The following is a 19,098-nucleotide window of genomic DNA, read 5'->3' on the forward strand; positions in this document are numbered from 1 at the left end:
GGGCAGCTGAATAGGGACAGCGCAGAGAAGTGGGAAGTGGGAAGGAAATCTAAGAGATAAGGAGCCAGGGGAGCTGGCAGTTTCTCCGAGGGGCAATGCGAAAGGCACAGCAGCAAACCCTGCAACGCGAGGAAGGACAGGAAGAGGTCCCTCTGGCTCCGTCAGGAACACTGTAATGGCCTGGAAATCAAAGTGGAATCCTGCAAAAGAGGAAGTGCGGCGCCGCTGCTAATGGGGAGTAGGAGGGAGCGGCACACGCACGTGGGGATGAAATCAGCAGGGCGAGGCCGCCAAAGGAACATCAGAAACACAAAGAAAAGGGTCGGTAAGTCCGTTAAGGGCAGGAGCCCAATGAAGACCGAGCCCCTGCCATTCCAATGGCAATACGCTGTTCTTGGGCTGACTCCAGATCTCACGCTGCTGCTGAAGAAGCTTGTTTCATTTTTCATCCAAACCAACCCAGTGCTGCGCCTGAGCAGAGCTGCCTGGCCACTCCCCGCAAAGTGAACGGGTGTGACGTAGCGGGGGGCACCCTGCTGGTTGCTATGCTGGGCAGTGGGCTGTGGGTGACCTCCACTGGCTGCTGGCTGCAGCACGGCCCAGCAGGGCAGGGGATGAGTCATTATGCAAGGGGGCTTCCAACCTGTCTGACCAGTTATCTCCCGGGGAGCGGAACAATGGGAAGAAGGGGAGTGGAGCCCTGGCTGGGGACAGGGCTGGAAGTGAGTGGGTTAGTTTCTGGCTGGTATCATGGAGGAAGCAGCCTAGGCAACAGGCTGGGATTTAGGGGCCCAGGCTCCCCCATCTCAAGGGGGGCTGAGGTATCCTAGGCCTGCCCTGTATCCAGATGACATCTGTGCTGGGCTGTATCCTGGAGAAGCAATAAACTCCCTCTGTTCTACTGGCTGGTAGAGTCTGTCCGTGCCATTACGGGGGTGCAGGAGACGGGAAAACCCCAACGCGCCGTCACAATGGGACTATCGACGCTGAGGTCTCCGAGCTGCCCAGGAGGGGCTGGCCAGGGCTCACCACTGAGAAGGGGCACAGGGAGAGCGGGGTCGCCCTGACAGCGGTAGCCAGTGTGATCTGCCTGGGAGCTGCCTCGCTTGGAGCTACAACAGCAAGGCACCAGTCACAAGGCAGGTGGGGGCAGGGCCTGGTCTGCACTGCACCCCCAGAAGTACTAACAGGAGAGCCCCGTCTAAACACAGCAGGGAAGAGTCCCAGTGCCTCAGTGGGGCTGGTCCTGCCCAGAGCCTTTGGTGCGCCAGCCTCGGGCAAGGGAGCGCCCCGTCCAGCCCGTTTCTGTGACTGGGATGTTCTGATACTGGGTGACCGTGCTGCGTGGTGACGTGCCGGCACAACGCCACCTCTGTGACATGCAGGTTGTGCCAGGACAGCGGCAGCCCCAGGAATGTAACCCTTATTATTTGCCTGCTTGCACCTAGAGCTCTTCCACCCGCCTCGCGGAGGGCGGCCTGGAGCTTGGGGAGGCCTGGAGAGGGCCTTTGTCGTGGGTCGCTGTCTATGCACAACCTTGGACTTAAGGGGCCAAGTGGAGGGCTTGTCCATTCCAAGGCGATGATCATTAGAGAGACGAGATCCAAGGCAAACATTTCATCAGGGCCTGTGTCACGCAAAACCCTACGTCAAGTGACTTCATAAATATTTATAACAACCTGGACCTAAGTGCCTGACTCCCATGGAAATCTGGGCCGCAGACACTTTTGGTTACGCTCTGGCTCCCATGCTGCCAAGTCACTTAGAAACAAGACTTAGGCGCTTCTGAACATTTTAACCCTGCTTTTGTGGAATCCACTCCCTGCCCACGGAGTCCCCAGAAAGATGCCATGGCAGGTGTTACCCTTGCCTTCGGATCAAGCGGGAAAGGCCAGAGATGCTCCACAATACGCCTCGCAAAGCACCAACCATCGATTACGTCGTCGATGCTATAATTAGTCCGTACCTGAACGGCGCCTGTTTGCGAAACCGCTCTCTGAATCTCTGCTGCTCCACATCGAATGCAGCACAGCTCTTGCGAATAACTGCCACTTCATTGGCCTGCAAAGGGCCCACTTGCTGTTTCACAGTTACCGCCAGCTTCTTCAGGTTGTTCCATTTTTCTGGCAGCTCCTGCAAGCCAAAATTCCATGTGGGCAGACAGCACATTCCCCGGGCATCACGCGTATCTGATGGCTTTCTGGGCAGTCCAGGCCCGGCGGACCCCGGATTTTCCCTCTTACCCAATCAAGGGGTTTTTGCCATGACACAAGGGGCAAACACGGAACGGGGGGGAGTGCGGGGAGGGAATGTTCAGCTTTGATGGGAAATGAAGGTTTTGACCCTTTGGGAAGGTGCAAAGCCTCTTCGCCCCTGAAATATCATGGCGTGTCTTCTACACACCAGAGCCCTGTGGATGTGGGCAGCCCAGACACAGGTGGCCCCGAAGCATCCGTCTAGAGCGCACAAAACCCCGATACAAAAATACTGACCCTGATTCAAAGCCCGGAGGCTTTGGGAGAGTCAGGAAGACGGGCTCACCCGGTAAGCCCCTGCGTGGGGCTGACTGGCCCCGGAGGGGACGCCCACAGACTGGCGAGGCGAAGGAGGCACCTTTGTTAACACCCACTGATCGCTTCCTGGGCTGGTCTCTAACATTCGCCACCGTGTGCGTTCGTCAGACACGTTCACCAACCTCTAGCTGCTTATAGACTGCATCGGCAAGCTCCTGCTCATAGACCTTCAGCAGCTCAATCGTTTGCTTCAGGGGCTCAAACATTTCGTCAGTGCTGCTCTGTCTTTCTTTAACAGCCATGAGGTGACCCATCATCTCCACCAGCCCACTGTAATCTCCTTTTTCAACCTTCTGGTTCAAGCCCCCACCAGCAACTTCGATAAATTCTTCAAGGTCAGCCAAGCTAAGCAACACAAAGCAGGAGAGCAGCCAACGAGAGCCGTTTGGATCTACCTGCCACCAGCGCCGAGACCCAAGAGAGAAAAGCTGTTGTCACCCCGCCCGTCTCCTCCACACCCAGGCGCTAGGGCTCCCGCTCAGCTAAGCAACCCTCTAGCATCCTCTTCAACCTCATGCCTCTCACTAGGCCCCCGGTGCCAACAGGCGCTGCCTCATGGGGTGGTACCACTGGACCAGGGCCTGTGCACACAAAGATTCAATCCTCTTACAAGCGGAGTGATTCTAACGTTTCAGGGAGGCTGAAGCCAGGGCTGCCACTCGCCTCAACGTCTGCACCAAAAGGAGGAGACACGTGGAGACAGCGACATCCGGCCTGCACACTTGATCTGGGTACCGGCAGCTCGGTCGGCAGGCAGGATGGGGGGTGAGCCGGCAGGTTGACTGTGTGCGTACAAACACTTGGCACTCCGCACATAATGCCTTTCATCCAATACCCGCTCATTAATCAGGCCTTTAAACAACCCTGTGAGCGACTGTTGCCATGTGGCTCATTAGATCTGTTTTTAAAGTCGAGCCAATAATTGATAAGAACTATTGTGTCTGACCGATTGAGACTCTTACTCTGACCCAGCCGATCCCACACTCTCCTCCAACATATTCCTCTTCGGGACTATCGAACGATCTTCCACGGGACTATTTTCAAACAGCTCTCTGTGCATATCTGATCATCAAAGTGTGGTCTTTTGTTGTGATTGGTCAGATAAGTCACATGCTATTGTTTCTCCTCCCTGGCGCTAGGTCAGTGTTTCTCTTCCTCCTCACACCTGTGACTTTGGAACTTACCCTCCCGGATCCCTGGTGCTGGCGACACCCCTAGGTGAAGTGTGCAGAGACAGAGCAGGGACAGGGCAGATTCCTTTGAAACGCTAAGGCGCTTTCCCCAGGAAATACCTCGCTGCGTGAGCCCAGCTTCCCCTGCGGGGGAGCGCGCTACAGACGGGAGAAGCATGAGACCCGTAAATGGATGGGCAGAGAAGGACACGCCCAAGGTCACAGTGCAAGCCCTTGGAATAACTGGAAATAGAACCTAAGGACCTAGCTCAGCACAGTGCTCTTGCCACTCAGCAGCACTGCCCCCTGTGCACGGCCCCATGGCGGAGTGAGGCTTTCAGGGGACATGGCTGGGGTGGAGCCAGTGTGGGGAGACAGGCAGACGAGCCATGGTTACCTGTGCGTCACATGCTCAACAAGATGCTGCTTAAACATCAGGCTCCACCGTTTGATGACGTTCAGCAGGGAAGCTTTGAAGGGCCGAGCATCAATTTTCATCCAGCCCCCGAAGACGTTTATTGGGTCCAGGTGGCTGACCTCATCATAGATCCTCTCGTAGGAGTCGATTTGCTCTCGGAACTGCTGCAGAGTGGGCGGGCTCTCCGGGACGCCATTGTCCGCGTGGGCTTCGATCTCGGCTGCCGTCAGGATGTGCCCGTACAACAGGAACTGACGCATGAACTCCTTCCTGTCATCCCCGTAGAGGTAGGCGTAGTGCTCGAAGGAGCTGCGGTAGTCACTGCAGGCCGACAGCGTGTTCTGCACACGCTCCATGAGGCTGTGACGCATGTCGGCCAAGTCACCCATGTCCTCCATGTCAGCCTGGGAGAGGAGAGAGCCTTGTGAGTGGGACCCGCTCCAGAGCACACTGCACATCGCTGTGCCACGGGTAAGCAGGGCCTGGAACCAGAGACCTGATAGTGAGGGAAGCCACTGTGCTCAGCCACCCTGGGGACCAGGGACGAGAGCCGATAGACGTCATTGACGAGGCCTTCGACCATGTCGTAGAAGCTGTCGTTCGCACCGGGATCCAGCGAGGGATGGAACACCAAATCGGGGATCACCAGATCCAGCTGCACCTCAAAGAGCGGAGCCAGCCCTGCCTTGGAATCTGACAGAGAGCAAGAGAGATGAGGGGGGCGGGATCAGGTAAGACAAGAAGTGACTTTACTCCATCACCGCGCCCCACAAAAGACACTAGATCCAAACAAGCAATCGATTCGCCCATTCTGTGACCAGCCCGAAAATATCTGAAAGCCATTTCAAAGCAGACTGACTGGTTTCGGTTTTCTTGCTAAAATTAACAGCTACGTCACGCACCCCAGTTTGGGGCAAACAAAACCTGTCATCCGACTGAAACACCCTTGTACAAACACCTGAGCCATGTCATTTAGTTCAAATCATTTTTCTCATACGAAGCAAGTTGCCAAATCCTTGTGTCGGCCAAATCTCCGTTTCTCAGCAGACACATGATTTGTCTGACGCTTGCCCAGTCCTGGGAGATGCCCACGCGGGAGCAGCCATTCCACCCACACAGGATGAGCTGCAGGACTGGAGCGTCAGAATCCCTGCTTTGACCTGCCCAGGAAGGAGAGACGTGGGGTGACGCTACCACAGCCCTACTGGCAAGGATAACTCACAGTCACAGGCCCCCCACTGTGTACTGACCAGTGCTCTGGCTACCAAAGCCCAGGCGGGAATGCTGGCGGGGTCTTACCGACAGCCCAACAGCGCCAGAGGACAGAACGAGTCTCTCCCGCAGCCTGCCTGCGAAGGGTGGGAAGGAAACACCGTGCTGTTGGGATGTGACAAACCCCACACCACACAAGGAAGGCTCAAGAGCAGCCTTGGGTCTGACAGCGGCCAAGGCCAGGTGCTCCAGAGGGAGGGAACAGAACAGGAAACCATCACGTGGTCCCTTCCCAGCCTCTGGCAAACAGAGGCCAGGGACCCCTCCCTGCTCAGACTGGCTAACAGCCATGGATGGACCGATCCTCCTCAAACTTATCCAGCTGTTTTGAACCCTGTTCTCATCAAGACAGCGTTTCTTAAACTTATTAAGACTGAGGAACACCAAACAATAATTTTTTTTATGAGGAACACCAACGATTTTTTGTTGTTGGGAAAAAAAAAAAAGGTCAGGGGGAGAAAGTTATTGAGAGAGATGAAAAAAGAGGTTGCCTGCCCCTTTAAGGGCTGCCATTTTGAACTCTGTTGTTCTCCACAGCACACCTCCGACTGTGCGCCGCGGAACCCAGTTTAAAGAGACACCGATCTAGACCCTCCCAACAGCCACCGGCGGAAACTTCCACCAGCCGACGGTGCATTGTGTGAAGAACTGCGACCTTGCGGTCGTTTCACTGCAGCAGGACGCAGGCCCCACACGCTACTGCCCCGTTCCCGTGCTGGGAAGCACAGCCTGGCCAGGCCCGAGTCCCTGAGGGGCCCTAAGGAAAGGCCCTCGCTGCAGTTAAGCACCCGCGGCCGGCCCATGTCAGCTGCCAGGCTCATGGGGCGGAGGCTCCAACCCAAGCCTGAAAGTCCACACGGCAACCTCAGTCCCGCGCCTGAGCCCCCAAGCTCCAGTCCCCGACGTGGGCCAGCCACGTCCTGGGCGGCAGTGGCAGCATCCCTGGAGTGAACAGAAACCGCCCACGTGTGGAGACTCGGCGCAGCCTGGAGCCATCCCCAGGCGCTCCGACAGGGCAGATCAGCACAGCGCCTCCTGCTCTTGCTGCTCCTCGTCCAGCCAGCCAGAAACACCCCAGCCCTCACGTGCTCGTTCCAGCCACGCTCCAGCAATGGAGCCCCACTGAGGGCAGCGAGGGGAGGCCTGCTGGCCAGAGAAAGGACAGCCCGGTACCTGTGTTTTCCAGGAGGTATCTGAGGGAACACTCGATAGCATTAAAGAATCCATCCAAGATCATTTCATCCACATAATCAACGTATGCTCTCCACGCTTCGGAGGCAGGGTCTGCGGCAAACAGACTCAGGTTTTCCTGAAAAAAATGGAAGTCACCTTCAAACAGAGCCACACGGAGTTTGTCTCACTGTAGAACGACCATTGTTTAAAAAACGGGCAGACATTAACACGGAGGGTTTCCGCAGGCTGGGAGCAGGCAGCAGCGCAGAAGGATGGTCTAGCAGGGAAGGTGCAAAGCCAGCACATGGGAGACCTAGGCACTAGGTCTCTTAACACAGACTCTTGCGAGAGTCTCTCTCTACCTGAGTTCTCATCCACAGGATGCAGCCAACAGCACTGCCCTGCCTCACAGCTCGTACGACTGCACTGTCACCCGCCCCGAGGGCCTCCCGCACCCATCACGACATGGTCGAGTACGCTACCCAGTCGCCCCGCTCTCGAATGAACTCACACAGACGTCACCTCGCCAGGCAAACCCTTTTCCACTACGGCCCTGACCTCTCCCCCTGAGGAGAGCTTGATCAGCACCTTCCCCAGTGAGCCTGGCCACGTACATCAAGGCTTTGCTAGACACGAACAACTGCACACTTGGTAGAGATTCTGGGTTTACGGTTTGTTAAAGTAACATAGCCCACGAACTCCCCGGCTGTCCTACGGCTGCAGGGCTGTTCATGCACCTTGAACAGTCCCTTAGGGTTCAAACTATGGGTCGCAGCCCCGTACTGAGCGTGGAAGGTCGGGCACTGGCTGGCCTTGCTGTAGGGCGATCAGAGGGGCACTATGGCAGGATTCCTGCCTGCCCTCGCACTGCTGACCATGCTGCGCCCCACACGCGGCCACCAGCAGGTCCAGCTCCCAGGCAGGGGAGCTGCAGGACTCTTCGTGGGTTACGGGCATCAACGGTTTTCTTCAACTGGGCCATGAGCAGTGCAAGCCGCGGGCGAGGGCGCCCCAGGGCAACGCATGCTAGGACAGACTGTGCAGCACCAGGAGCTGGCGCGTCTCCACGGAGCTTGCCGGCGCTGTAGCGGGCAAGCTGGCCTCCCGCCGGCAGGAGCGGGGCCAATAAAAGAGGTCACTCACCTACCCAAGCTGTGGGGCGGGGCCCCATTTTAACAGTGTCACCAGCGCGGGGCTCACACTGGCTGGGGCCTGCGCCTAAGCCTGAGCCCCACTGCTCAGTGTGCCAGACTCAGCTCGGGCAGGCACAGCCTGGGTCCCTCCCAGGGCCGTGTGGGCCTGTTCCTATCCAAAGGGGGTTGTGGTGCAAGACAATCTGAGATTCCCGAGCCCCAGGGCTGCACGTGCTGCACATGCAGGGAAGGGAGCTCGCCAGGGCCTGCCACGGGGAGAACTCCCCACAGCAGCAATCCCCATTGCCGGTGTCCAGGCACCTCACAGTCCAGCGCATTAGCCCTGGCAGCCCTCCGCGAGGGAGAGCCGCTGTCCCCAGTGCACAGACGAACCCAGGCCCAGGGAAACTCAGGCCAGGTCTCTCGTCAGTAGAACTTACGCAGCTGAAAAAAGCCGGCGCGCCGGCCGCTCCCTGGGTGCGCAGAGCTGTCGCAGGGAGAGCTCGTTGGGGGGGGGGGGGGTTAATTATGCCGACAGGAGAGCTCTCCCATCAGCAGGGGGCGCTGCATGGCAGATCTCACTCTGGCGCAGCTGCACTGCTGTGAGGTCTCTAGTGTAGACAATGCCTAGGTGATTTGGCCACGGTCACACAGGAAGTCTGTGGCAGAGCAAGGAATGAAACTTCAAGTCTCCTGCTACCACCGCCTCCTCTGGTCAAAGCCGCCGAGACCGCTCGGTTCTGGGCACTGCCATTACCAGTGCTAGGGAAATGATTCAAAACAGGCAACTGAGTCACGGACTGCAGCGCTCAACAGCACGACCTCCGGACACAGAGCAGTGGACAGCAGGCTGTTCCGAAAAGCGGAACACAGGCGCTGGCCCGCCTTGCCGCAGACTTGCCAGAAGACGCTGGGGCTGTTCCTCTTGCACCAATCCAGCAGCTACACTGGAGTCTATTTAACAGCTGAAACGCACGTCTCCTCCCTGAGCCCGGAGAGCCCCACGGTGCCTGCTCTGAAATCCAGGCAGCAGCTGCTTGGACCCTGGAGCAAACTCTGCCTGGTGCCCGTGGCTTGTTCCTGCTTGGAGCACAGGCCAGGCAGACGTCAGGCCACAGTGGATCCATGTGGAGTCACGTGTGCAGAAAGCAGCCTAAGAACGCCAGCCCCGAGCGTTCAAACGCCGCGTCGGGCACCCCCAACCACCAGCCTGGCCGACCCCCCGCGACGCCTTTGATTTGCCTCTGGCTTTGGGGCTTTGCTCCACTTCCCTCCAAGCACCAGAAACTCGGTGGAAGAGGAGCCGGCTCTGCAGCCCGCGTGGCAGCGTCCGCACGCTCGGCAGCCCAGCAGAGCCAAGCCACTTCGCTCCTCACCTGCACCAGTGCCTGGATTCGCAGCCCCGACTGCCGCACGAGGCCGTAGCGCTTCTCCAGCCGCTCGGGCCACTCGTCCAGACTGAGCACGGCTTCCCTCTTTCCGCCCTTCCTCTCGAAGAGCGGCGAGGCCCAGGATCGCACCAGGCTCTGAACTTCCTGCACGTTGTCCTGGGCTTTCCGGCTCCTTCGCTCCAGGCCACGAATGCTCTCGGTCACCGTGGACATGTGCTCCCACAGGCCTGCTCATCAACAAAGAGGGTCTGCTCAGGCTGTATGCTACATAGGTCAGGGGGGCAAAGAGGTGTGAACACAGTCGCGCCGGCAGGAGCCCCTCGTGCGACCACAGCCACGCCGGCAGGAGCCCCTCGTGCGACCACAGCCACGCCGGCAGGAGCCCCTCGTGCGACCACAGCCACGCCGGCAGGAGCCCCTCGTGTGACCACAGCCACGCCGGCAGGAGCCCCTCGTGCGACCACAGCCGCGCCGGCAGGAGCCCCTCGTGCGACCACAGTCGCGCCAGCAGGAGCCCCTCGTGCGACCACAGCCATGCCTGCAGGAGCCCCTCGTGCGACCACAGCTGTGCCGGCAGAAGCCGTGCCAATCTGCTGATGCGTGCTGCACCCAGTCCGGAACCCTTAGCTGTACCACAGACTGGGGTCGCCCTACCAGCAAAGTGCTCCTAGGCAAGGCGCTGTTCTGATTCTCTTAGGAAATGCTTCTGAACTTTCCCGAGGTCACACGAGTCCCCCCAGACCCACAGGGTAGGCCCAACGTGGGGCAGAGCAAACCAGAGTGCCAGACCCCACCCCACAAGCAAGAGTGTCGTTGCTCCCCCCAGCCCCTCCCTAATTCTTTTCTCCCTCCAAGCACTCGCAATAAAGGCACCTTGCTCCTGCCTGCCTCACCCGCTCCTCTGGGGACTCACCTTCCGTCCTCCAGTGCAGCGTCTCTTCTGCCTCTTTCAGCCTGGAGTCGATCTCCTGCAGTTGCCCCTGCACCAGCGGGTATTCCACCTCGAGGACTGTCCTCAGGACCGTGTTGTACGCATTCACCATCAGCTCCAAGTTCGCCACCAGCCGCCGGTACAGCTCCTTGGAGGAGTAGATTGCGGCTGCTGTCTCGGGGATGTCCTCCACCTGGTTTGCCGCCAGATACTTCACTTCCCTGAGCACTGAAATCAGCTAGGAAACAACCAGCGCAGAGAGACGCATTGTGAGGGGGGCTAAGCCCCACAGCGGCCAGGAGGCGGCGCCCTAGCGGGGAGCGGAGCCCACGGACGCCCAGCGGTTCGGGAGGCGTCGTCGGAAGAGACACGGACCGACTGCCGGCTAGCTGCCGCTTTTCTAATCCCCAACTCTTTGTCGTTTCCAAGAGCGCTGCCTGTCCCTGGGGCTCTGAGACGGGACCCACTGAGGCACCGCGCGGCTTGTCTCCCCAGCTCCACGCCGGTGCGCTTCAGGGACAAGTGCAAAGGTGGCTTTCCTAGCTACCACGCCTGCAGGTCCCTTTGGGCGTTGGCCTCCTCCCACGTCATCCCAGAAATCCAGGTTCTCGGCGGCACCGGGGCAACCTTCTGCCCGGGTGGGACGGGCTGGGACTTGGCGAACAACGGTCTTGGGAGGCACGAGAAGGAACGGACTCGCCCCGCCCCTTGGAGGTCAGTGATGCTAGTGGGAACACCAATGGTAAAGGCCGGCTGTGAACCCGCAGAGAGCAGAGCCCCACCCGCAGCGCAGCTCAGGGCCAGACTCCACACGCGCAGGCCTCCCGGTGAAGGAACCTCTTCCCCGGCCCACTGAAGCCTCAGGGCCAGAGCCCCTCTGCGAGCCGGGCGGAGGCTGCCTGGAACTGCCTCTGACCAAACCGTCGCGTGGCACTGAAAAGCGCGGCTCGCCCTCACGCAGGGAGACGTTCTCCCGGGGCCAGCTCCTGCGCGGCTCCCCTGGGATTTGCGGGGGGAGCACAGGCGTGTCCCCTGAAAGGGCTGGTGGGGGCCGTGGATCCAAAGGGAGCAAGCGCCGGCTGCCCATGCGGAAGGATGAGGCATGGTGCGGTGAGCACACGCTTAGCAGGGTGGGTCCAACGCGGCTTCCTGCCACAACGGCCTGGTAGCCAGGGGACCCCAGTCACGTGGCAAGGGGCAGTGGGCGCGTTCAGGAGAGACTGGCAGGACGACTCGTATTCGGCACCTTTTACCTGCGGATCAAAGTTGACTGCGAGCAGCTTGTTGTCTGGCTCTCGCCGGATCACTGGCTGGGTGAGGTTGTACTGCAATTTCTCAGAAACCGTCCGGGACCAGTCCTCGTAGAGCTTCTCCTGGTACCTGCCAGACACAACGCTCGTCGGGCATCGAGCAGCCCGCCAGAGAGGGAACATACGCCCAGCATCTCCGCAAGGACCCAATCTGCGGATACGGGCACGAGGACGCTGGGGCAAATGCACATCAGAAAAGTAAAGACTCCAGGTAAGATTTTCCACAGCCCCGGAACGTTTTAGGAGACGAAGTCCAATTTTCACAGAGTTACAGCACCAGATTTCCACAGGTGCTTGGTCCCTGCAAGGAGCCCGTGGGATTTTCAAAAATACCTAAGGATGTTGGGTGCTTAGCTACCACGGAGGTCGCTGGTAGCCATCCCAGTAGGTGTCTATCTGCATCTTTAGGCACCTAATCCCTGTGAAAATCTGGCTCTGGAGCACTTCAGGCCTACAGGAACGTCTACACGTTGAGGCGGGAGTGTCATTCGCAGGCCAGGCAGACACACACACGGTCGTTCTGAGCGAGCAAACGCAGCAGGAGAGACGCTGGGGCAGGCGCTACCCCCCGAAGCACAAGCCATCGGCAGGCACGTGCCCAGCTAGCCCCATCCGACGATTCACGGGGGCTGGGGCGCTGCAATCTGGCAGGCAGGTTGTCCTGCAGACAGACGCTGCTTTTCACTGTCCCCGTGAAACTCTAGCTAGATTAGGCCACGTTCTGCGCCAGGCAGTTCCACCAAGTGTCTGTGCCTTGTGCACACCTGCTGCACGTTCGGAGCAGCACTTCAGCCTCTGCAGGCTGGACTGTACGCGCCTTCCGGCCTCCGGCAGCATTCCCAAGCCGGCATGGGAGTTGTAAGTACCTAAAGGGCACAGTCAAGAGCCGGGGCGGGCAAGACGTGGCCTGTGGGCAGGATCCTGGCCTCCGAGCCACCCTGTCGGAGCCTCACGCACAGAGCAGCTCCACCCCACTTGAAGCAGCTAGCCGCTCTCTGCTCCGGGCACCAGGGGAGGGGAGGCATCACATGTTGCTCCCGTCCCCAGCATAATTTCTCAGCTCCTGTTGGCTGGAAACTAGCCAATAGGAGCTGAGAGATTGTACCGGGGCAGGGGCGGAGCAAGAAGCCTCCCCTCCAGTGCCCGGAACAGGAAGCCACAGGCAGCAGCCAGCCACTTGGAGCTGTCTGGGATGACTGGCAGGCAGGGAGCTTGCCTCAAGGTCCTGCAGGGCTGCTGGTTGGGAGCTGTCTAGCTAAGCGCCTCCCCCACAGTCTGCCTCTGGCACCCACCCCCTCCTTGCACTCCAACTCCCTGCCCCAGGCTACCACCCAAACCCTATGCACCCCTCTCCCCCATCCCCAGGTCACAACTCCCTCCCAGATCCTGCACCCCCTCCTGTACCCTAGAATCCTCTCCTGCACCCACACCCCCTCCTGGGCTCTGCACCCCAATCCTGATCCAGATCCCCATCCCCTCCTCCACCCACACCCCCTCCCAGACCCTACGCCCTCTCCTGCACCCCAGTCCCCTACCCCAAGCTCCCTTCAGCATCCTGCATCCCCTCCATAGAAAAGTGCAGCCCTTGACCACACACCAAAATCTAGGAGTGCCCCCCCCACCAAACATTGTTGCCCGCCCCTGGTCAAGAGGTTTCTTCCTCCTTTCACCACCAAACCGAGGTTTGGCTTAGAAGCTTGGCGCATGGTCGGGGGCATCTTGATGGACTGAGAGTTCCACCAGTGAGAACGTCTTACTGTGCCAAGGCTGGATTGGCAGCATTTCCCTTGCACTGCCGAGTAGCACATTTGGGAAGGTGAAATTTCACCCCCGTAGCAAGCGGCAAATCTTCCTACACTGGCCCTGTGACGTAGTGGGGGAACCTGGCTGGTTTCTATGCTGCTGGCTCTGGGGTAACCCCACTGGCTGCCGTGGGTACCACGACCCAGCACAACAGGATGAGTCACTATGCAAACCAGTATGGCCAGACACCCCCCATGGAGAGGAACAAAGGAAGGTGGATGCTGCCCTGGCTGGGGGCCAGGGCTGGAAGAGGGGTAGTTAGTTGCTGTCGGTGAGCATGGAGGAGACAGCCTAGGGAAAGGGGCTGGAGTTTAGGGGCCCAGTCTCCCCCCATCTCAAGGGGGCCTGAGGCATCCTAGCCCAGCTCTGTGACCAGATTCCATCTGTGCTGTGCTGTATCCTGGAGAGGCAATAAACTTCCTCTATTCCACCGGCTGGTGCATTTTGGGGTGCAGGAGACGGGGAACCCCCAACGCGCCGTCACAGGCCCCACATGGCAAGTCACCATTTTTCCAGAAAAATAACAGGGTTTTACCCACAGTTCCCATGAACCGAATCACCCCACAACTGGGGCACAACTGTAGGGTTTTGGGAAGCCGGTGAGAGGACGTTTTTCCTCATGGCTGAACTCCTTGTCCTCAGTTATCTGGGCACTGCTCTGTCCGGAAGGTAAGCCAGGCAGGCGGACACACTGGGTTTACTTGCACAGTCCCAGGACTTGGGACTCTCTAGCTAGACCAGTGGTTCCCAAACTTTTTGGCATCATGCCCCCCTTTTTGATTTTTGAAAAATCCTCACACCCCTTCCCTCCTCCCACCGCCACAAATAGCAGCAAAACTTGTTGAGCAAAAAAAAAAAGAAAAAGGAAAAAGGAACTGAACAGGGCAGCAAAACTTGATGGGGGGGGAGGCTGGGTCACCTCGCCCCCCCCCCCGGAATTTCTTCACGCCCCTCCCAGGGAGGCACGCTCCCCAGTTTGGGAACCCATGAGCTAGACAATAATGTGTAAATGCTGGCCCATGCTAATGAGACATGGGGAGCGCTCACTGCCTAGGGGAGACCACGTCTGCTCCCTAGGGTGGACCCACAATGGTACCGTGGGCTGGGAAACCCGGCCCGAGAGCCACGCTCCCTGAATCCTTCCCGAAGGGTCTTTGACTGGATTCTTCATGTGGCAATTCAAAGGTCTGCCCTTGCCATCCGGTGCGGAGCCCGCTTTTCTCATGAGTGTATCGGGAGAGCCCACGTTTCCCACGAGCAACTGTGATACACAGCCCAGCGCGAACCTCCGCAGAACGAGCCAGTGCAGAGCCAAACGAGGCAGGGCTGCTAATCACAGGCAAACCAAACCAAGGCTTCTGATGGTGCTTCAGACTCAGGCTCAGGCTCTGCCCCGTGCCTCCCTGGAGCCTGGGAGGCGCAAGACACAAGACAGGGCTCGGGGAGCAGACCCACCTTTCCAGCAGCTGCACCATGTCTTTGTACTTCTGCACCAGCCTGGCTCCTTCAGGGGACTCCAGGCAGCTAGGAGCAGAGAGGAGCAGAGGCAGCGTCACACAACGGCCGCATTTCACGCCATTGTAACGCGCTGGAGTTTTCGATTCTAGACACCTGCCTTCCGTCAAGATTAGAGCTGAGATTGAACTCGTCAGGGCGGACGCCGTCGTCGCCCTGCCTGCGAGGCCGGGGCCCGGGACAGGGTCTCCAGGTGCTCCCGTGAGCCACACAACAGTGGCAGAGATTTCTCGGCGCACTCGTCACCGGTTTGACCCGGCACTGGCCTGGGCCACCGAAGTGCCATGCTTAACGGAGGGCTCAGCCCGTCTGCCTGTCTGCTTCTTTCATGGGGTTTTGAAACTACCCCCATGGCCACCCGGTGCACCCCAGGGAAAACATATCCCCTCCCCCCACGGAGGGGCTGGCCAGGGCTACGGGTTCTGGGGTGAAGAACTGCTCCCTGCCCCCGGGGCCCTGCGCCTGCCGCTCCTCGGCTCCCCCGGCCCCCGCGTCTCTCGCCCGGCAGGCGGGCGGGCGGCGCTCAGCGGCATGCACAGGATGCGCCTCTGGCCTTTCATCCACGTGCAGCGTTCGCTGTGGGCAGGGCCGGGGGATGCCACGGAGCTGGGCTCCCGTGCTGCCCACCTTAGTGGCTCAAGGCCCACACGCTGATAGTGCCGCTGGGGGCACTGGAGGGGCAATAGAAACGACTTCGGGGCCTTTGAGAAACCCTTGGCGCAAGGCCAAGCAGCCAGTCACCGCACCCCCAGGCAACGCTGCTGGGGCTCGTCCAGCCGCCGGGAGCCAGCCCCGCCAGCACCTTCCTTCCTGCCCCTCTGGACTGACCCGGCTGCCGGGAAGCAGGCTGGGGCCAGAGCGAGAGGAAAGTGGCCACCGGGCGGGGGGGCAGGTTTCATCAGCTGACCCGTAATACCAAAGAAGGAACGTTCGGAGGGGAAGTCTCGATACCCTGCAGGCTGCCCCTTCCCCGAGGCTGCGACTGCTTTCAGCCCTTTCGTCTGCGCAACAAGCAGCACCCCCGGGAGCTCTGCCAACGCGCGTCATCCTCACCTGCGGCACCCCCCCCCGCTATGTCAACCCTGGACCCCCCAGCGCTGACACCAGTACCCCGCCTGCCCGCCCTGCGCAGCTCTGCTCCGGTATCCCCCGGGAGCTCTGCCAACGCGCGTCAGTCCTCACCTGCGGCACCCCCCCCGCTATGTCAACCCCGGACCCCCCAGCGCTGACACCAGTACCCCGCCTGCCCGCCCTGCGCAGCTCTGCTCCGGTATCCCCCAGGAGCTCTGCCAACGCGCGTCATCCTCACCTGCGGCAACCCCCCCCCCCCGCTATGTCAACCCCGGACCCCCCAGCGCTGACACCAGTACCCCGCCTGCCCGCCCTGCACAGCTCTGCTCTGGTATCCCCCGGGAGCTCTGCCAACGCGCGTCATCCTCACCTGCGGCCCCCCCCCGCTATGTCAACCCCGGACCCCCCAGCGCTGACACCAGTACCCCGCCTGCCCGCCCTGCGCAGCTCTGCTCTGGTATCCCCCGGGAGCTCTGCCAACGTGCGTCATCCTCACCTGCGGCACCCCCCCCCCGCTATGTCAACCCCGGACCCCCCAGCGCTGACACCAGTACCCCGCCTGCCCGCCCTGCTCTGGTATCCCCCGGGAGCTCTGCCAACGCGCGTCAGTCCTGACCTGCGGCACCCCCCCCCCGCTATGTCAACCCCGGACCCCCCAGCGCTGACACCAGTACCCCGCCTGCCCGCCCTGCACAGCTCTGCTCCGGTATCCCCCGGGAGCTCTGCCAACGCGCGTCAGTCCTCACCTGCGGCACCCCCCCCCCCCGCTATGTCAACCCCGGACCCCCCAGCGCTGACACCAGTACCCCGACTGCCCGCCCTGCACAGCTCTGCTCTGGTATCCCCCGGGAGCTCTGCCAACGTGCGTCATCCTCACCTGCGGCAACCCCCCCCCCCCGCTATGTCAACCCCGGACCCCCCAGCGCTGACACCAGTACCCCGCCTGCCCGCCCTGCGCAGCTCTGCTCCGGTATCCCCCGGGAGCTCTGCCAACGCGCGTCAGTCCTCACCTGTGGCACCCCTCCCCCCCGCTATGTCAACCCCGGACCCCCCAGCGCTGACACCAGTACCCCGCCTGCCCGCCCTGCGCAGCTCTGCTCCGGTATCCCCCGGGAGCTCTGCCAACGCGCGTCAGTCCTCACCTGTGGCACCCCTCCCCCCCGCTATGTCAACCCCGGACCCCCCAGCGCTGACACCAGTACCCCGACTGCCCGCCCTGCACAGCTCTGCTCTGGTATCCCCCGGGAGCTCTGCCAACGTGCGTCATCCTCACCTGCGGCAACCCCCCCCCCCGCTATGTCAACCCCGGACCCCCCAGCGCTGACACCAGTACCCCGCCTGCCCGCCCTGCGCAGCTCTGCTCTGGTATCCCCCGGGAGCTCTGCCAACGCGCGTCAGTCCTGACCTGCGGCACCCCCCCCCCGCTATGTCAACCCCGGACCCCCCAGCGCTGACACCAGTACCCCGCCTGCCCGCCCTGCGCAGCCCTGCTCCGGTATCCCCCGGGAGCTCTGCCAACGCGCGTCAGTCCTGACCTGCGGCAACCCCCCCCCCCCGCTATGTCAACCCCGGACCCCCCAGCGCTGACACCAGTACCCCGCCTGCCCGCCCTGCGCAGCCCTGCTCCGGTATCCCCCGGGAGCTCTGCCAACGCGCGTCATCCTCACCTGCGGGCCCCCCCCCCCAGCCCCCCCCCCGCTATGTCAACCCCGGACCCCCCAGCGCTGACACCAGTACCCCGCCTGCCCGCCCTGCGCAGCTCTGCTCTGGTATCCCCCGGGAGCTCTGCCAACGCGCGTCAGTCCTGACCTGCGGCACCCCCCCCCCCCCGCTATGTCAACCCCGGACCCACCAGCGCTGACACCAGTACCCCGACTGCCCGTCCTGCGCAGCTCTGCTCCGGTATCCCCCAGGAGCAGAGCTGGCTAGCCACGCGGTGGGGAAAGGTCCAATACCCCTCGCTTCACACACCCTGCACGGCTGCCCACTGTGCCGCTCACTCACTTCACACCAAACCCAATTCAGGAACTTACTCAAAATGGATTTCAGGGAAGCTGCAAACACGACTGTAAGGGCCAGGCCATGGCGCACACACTCCACCTTCCTGCCTTCTAAAGGGGCTTAGCCCTGAGTAGAATACCAAAGCCAGCAGGAGGAAACTCAGATGCACGGAGAAAGGGGAGGGTTAAAACAGCAACTTATCTGTCACGCAGACACGCACGGGTGGGGGATGTGCCTGAAATGGCCGAACGGGACCTGGATCCGGTCTCTCAGCTCCTGAGCCCAGCGCAAAGCCCCAGCCACCAAGGGCATGTTCCTGTGCACCGGCGGGTAGCCTGGAAGTAGGCAAAGGGGGATTGAAGGGATTTGCTCCTCAGCCCTGCACCATGCACCATCCCCGACAGGCAGCAGAGACACTCCCCCCCGCCCCCGACAACAGGTCTATTGAACTCTCCTGATTTCCTGGGAGCTCCCTTTGAACAGAGCATGCGGGAATCACGGTACAATCCTGGCGCAAAGGCAGGTTCAACCTCCTACCCGATGGGGGACCCAGCCAAGGTCCGATTCCATCTCTTTGCTCTGCCCTGTGAGTCACGATGCCTTTGGGAACAACGCCTCAGCCAAGTCGGCAGATCCTGGCAGAGCTGGCCGCTTGCATTGCCAGAGGCCACTGCATGGTGCGATTGTGGGACACGCTCTCTGCGCCGAGAGGGGCTGCCTGCAGCACTAAGCACTCGGGAGAGCTGTGCCCGGTCAGGACGCCAGAGGGGCTGTGCTGTTGCTGGGAGTCATGGGCGCCAAGCCAGAGCCGCCCAGAGCCAAGAACCCTCACACCTCTACTTGCAAAGCAAACCCAGGAGTGACGTGCTGGCCTCACGGACGTCACGAGAGTTTTGCTGTTTACCACATACAGGCCTGGATCTCGCCCGCAGATTTACCTAGGGCCAAACAAACCTGCATTGCCTGAGCCTGACAAGAAGCTTAGGGAGACCGATTCCATCTTTGCAGTCATCACGCGAGGAGGGCCACGGACAGAGCTGGAACACGCCGCGCTTCGCATAGCGCAGCTTCCAATGTCTTCACTAGGGTCGAGCTAGTTAAGCCACAAGGATTCCAGCCACAGAGCATTAGAAGCGGAATAAAGCAGAAAGTAACGGCAGCACCAACATGGCGCAGCCCACACGGACACCAGCTGGGCTGCGGTCCCTGTCTGGGAGCAGCCCACATGCAGACGGGGTCCTGGGTCAGTTTCAGCCGCTGAGTGACAGAGCCGGATTCCTCAGCAGGGGCTCACACGTTCAAGTCCTGAGGTCCAGGTTCATTCCCTACGGGTGG

At 60.7% G+C, this 19,098-nt stretch overlaps 1 protein-coding gene across 2 annotated transcripts in view; it reads right to left on the reverse strand.

Moving 5' to 3' along the window:
• The window catches only part of DNAH9 (dynein axonemal heavy chain 9), a 250,404-nt gene that overhangs the window by 206,728 nt on the left and 24,578 nt on the right, over positions 1 to 19,098 (reverse strand). For both annotated transcript variants that reach the window (XM_089771994.1, XM_075903450.2), the window contains 10 exons: positions 17,984 to 18,098; positions 14,632 to 14,700; positions 11,317 to 11,443; positions 10,046 to 10,301; positions 9,118 to 9,359; positions 6,609 to 6,744; positions 4,660 to 4,856; positions 4,143 to 4,567; positions 2,696 to 2,918; positions 1,967 to 2,133 (listed from right to left, as the gene is read on the reverse strand). In XM_089771994.1, the coding sequence (XP_089628120.1) occupies positions 1,967 to 2,133; positions 2,696 to 2,918; positions 4,143 to 4,567; positions 4,660 to 4,856; positions 6,609 to 6,744; positions 9,118 to 9,359; positions 10,046 to 10,301; positions 11,317 to 11,443; positions 14,632 to 14,700; positions 17,984 to 18,098 (1,957 nt within the window). The remainder of the gene's footprint in view (positions 1 to 1,966; positions 2,134 to 2,695; positions 2,919 to 4,142; positions 4,568 to 4,659; positions 4,857 to 6,608; positions 6,745 to 9,117; positions 9,360 to 10,045; positions 10,302 to 11,316; positions 11,444 to 14,631; positions 14,701 to 17,983; positions 18,099 to 19,098) is intronic.

This window comes from Pelodiscus sinensis, chromosome 20, assembly GCF_052426305.1.
Source record: "Pelodiscus sinensis isolate ZL-2025 chromosome 20, ASM5242630v1, whole genome shotgun sequence".
Taxonomy (NCBI): domain Eukaryota; kingdom Metazoa; phylum Chordata; order Testudines; family Trionychidae; genus Pelodiscus; species Pelodiscus sinensis.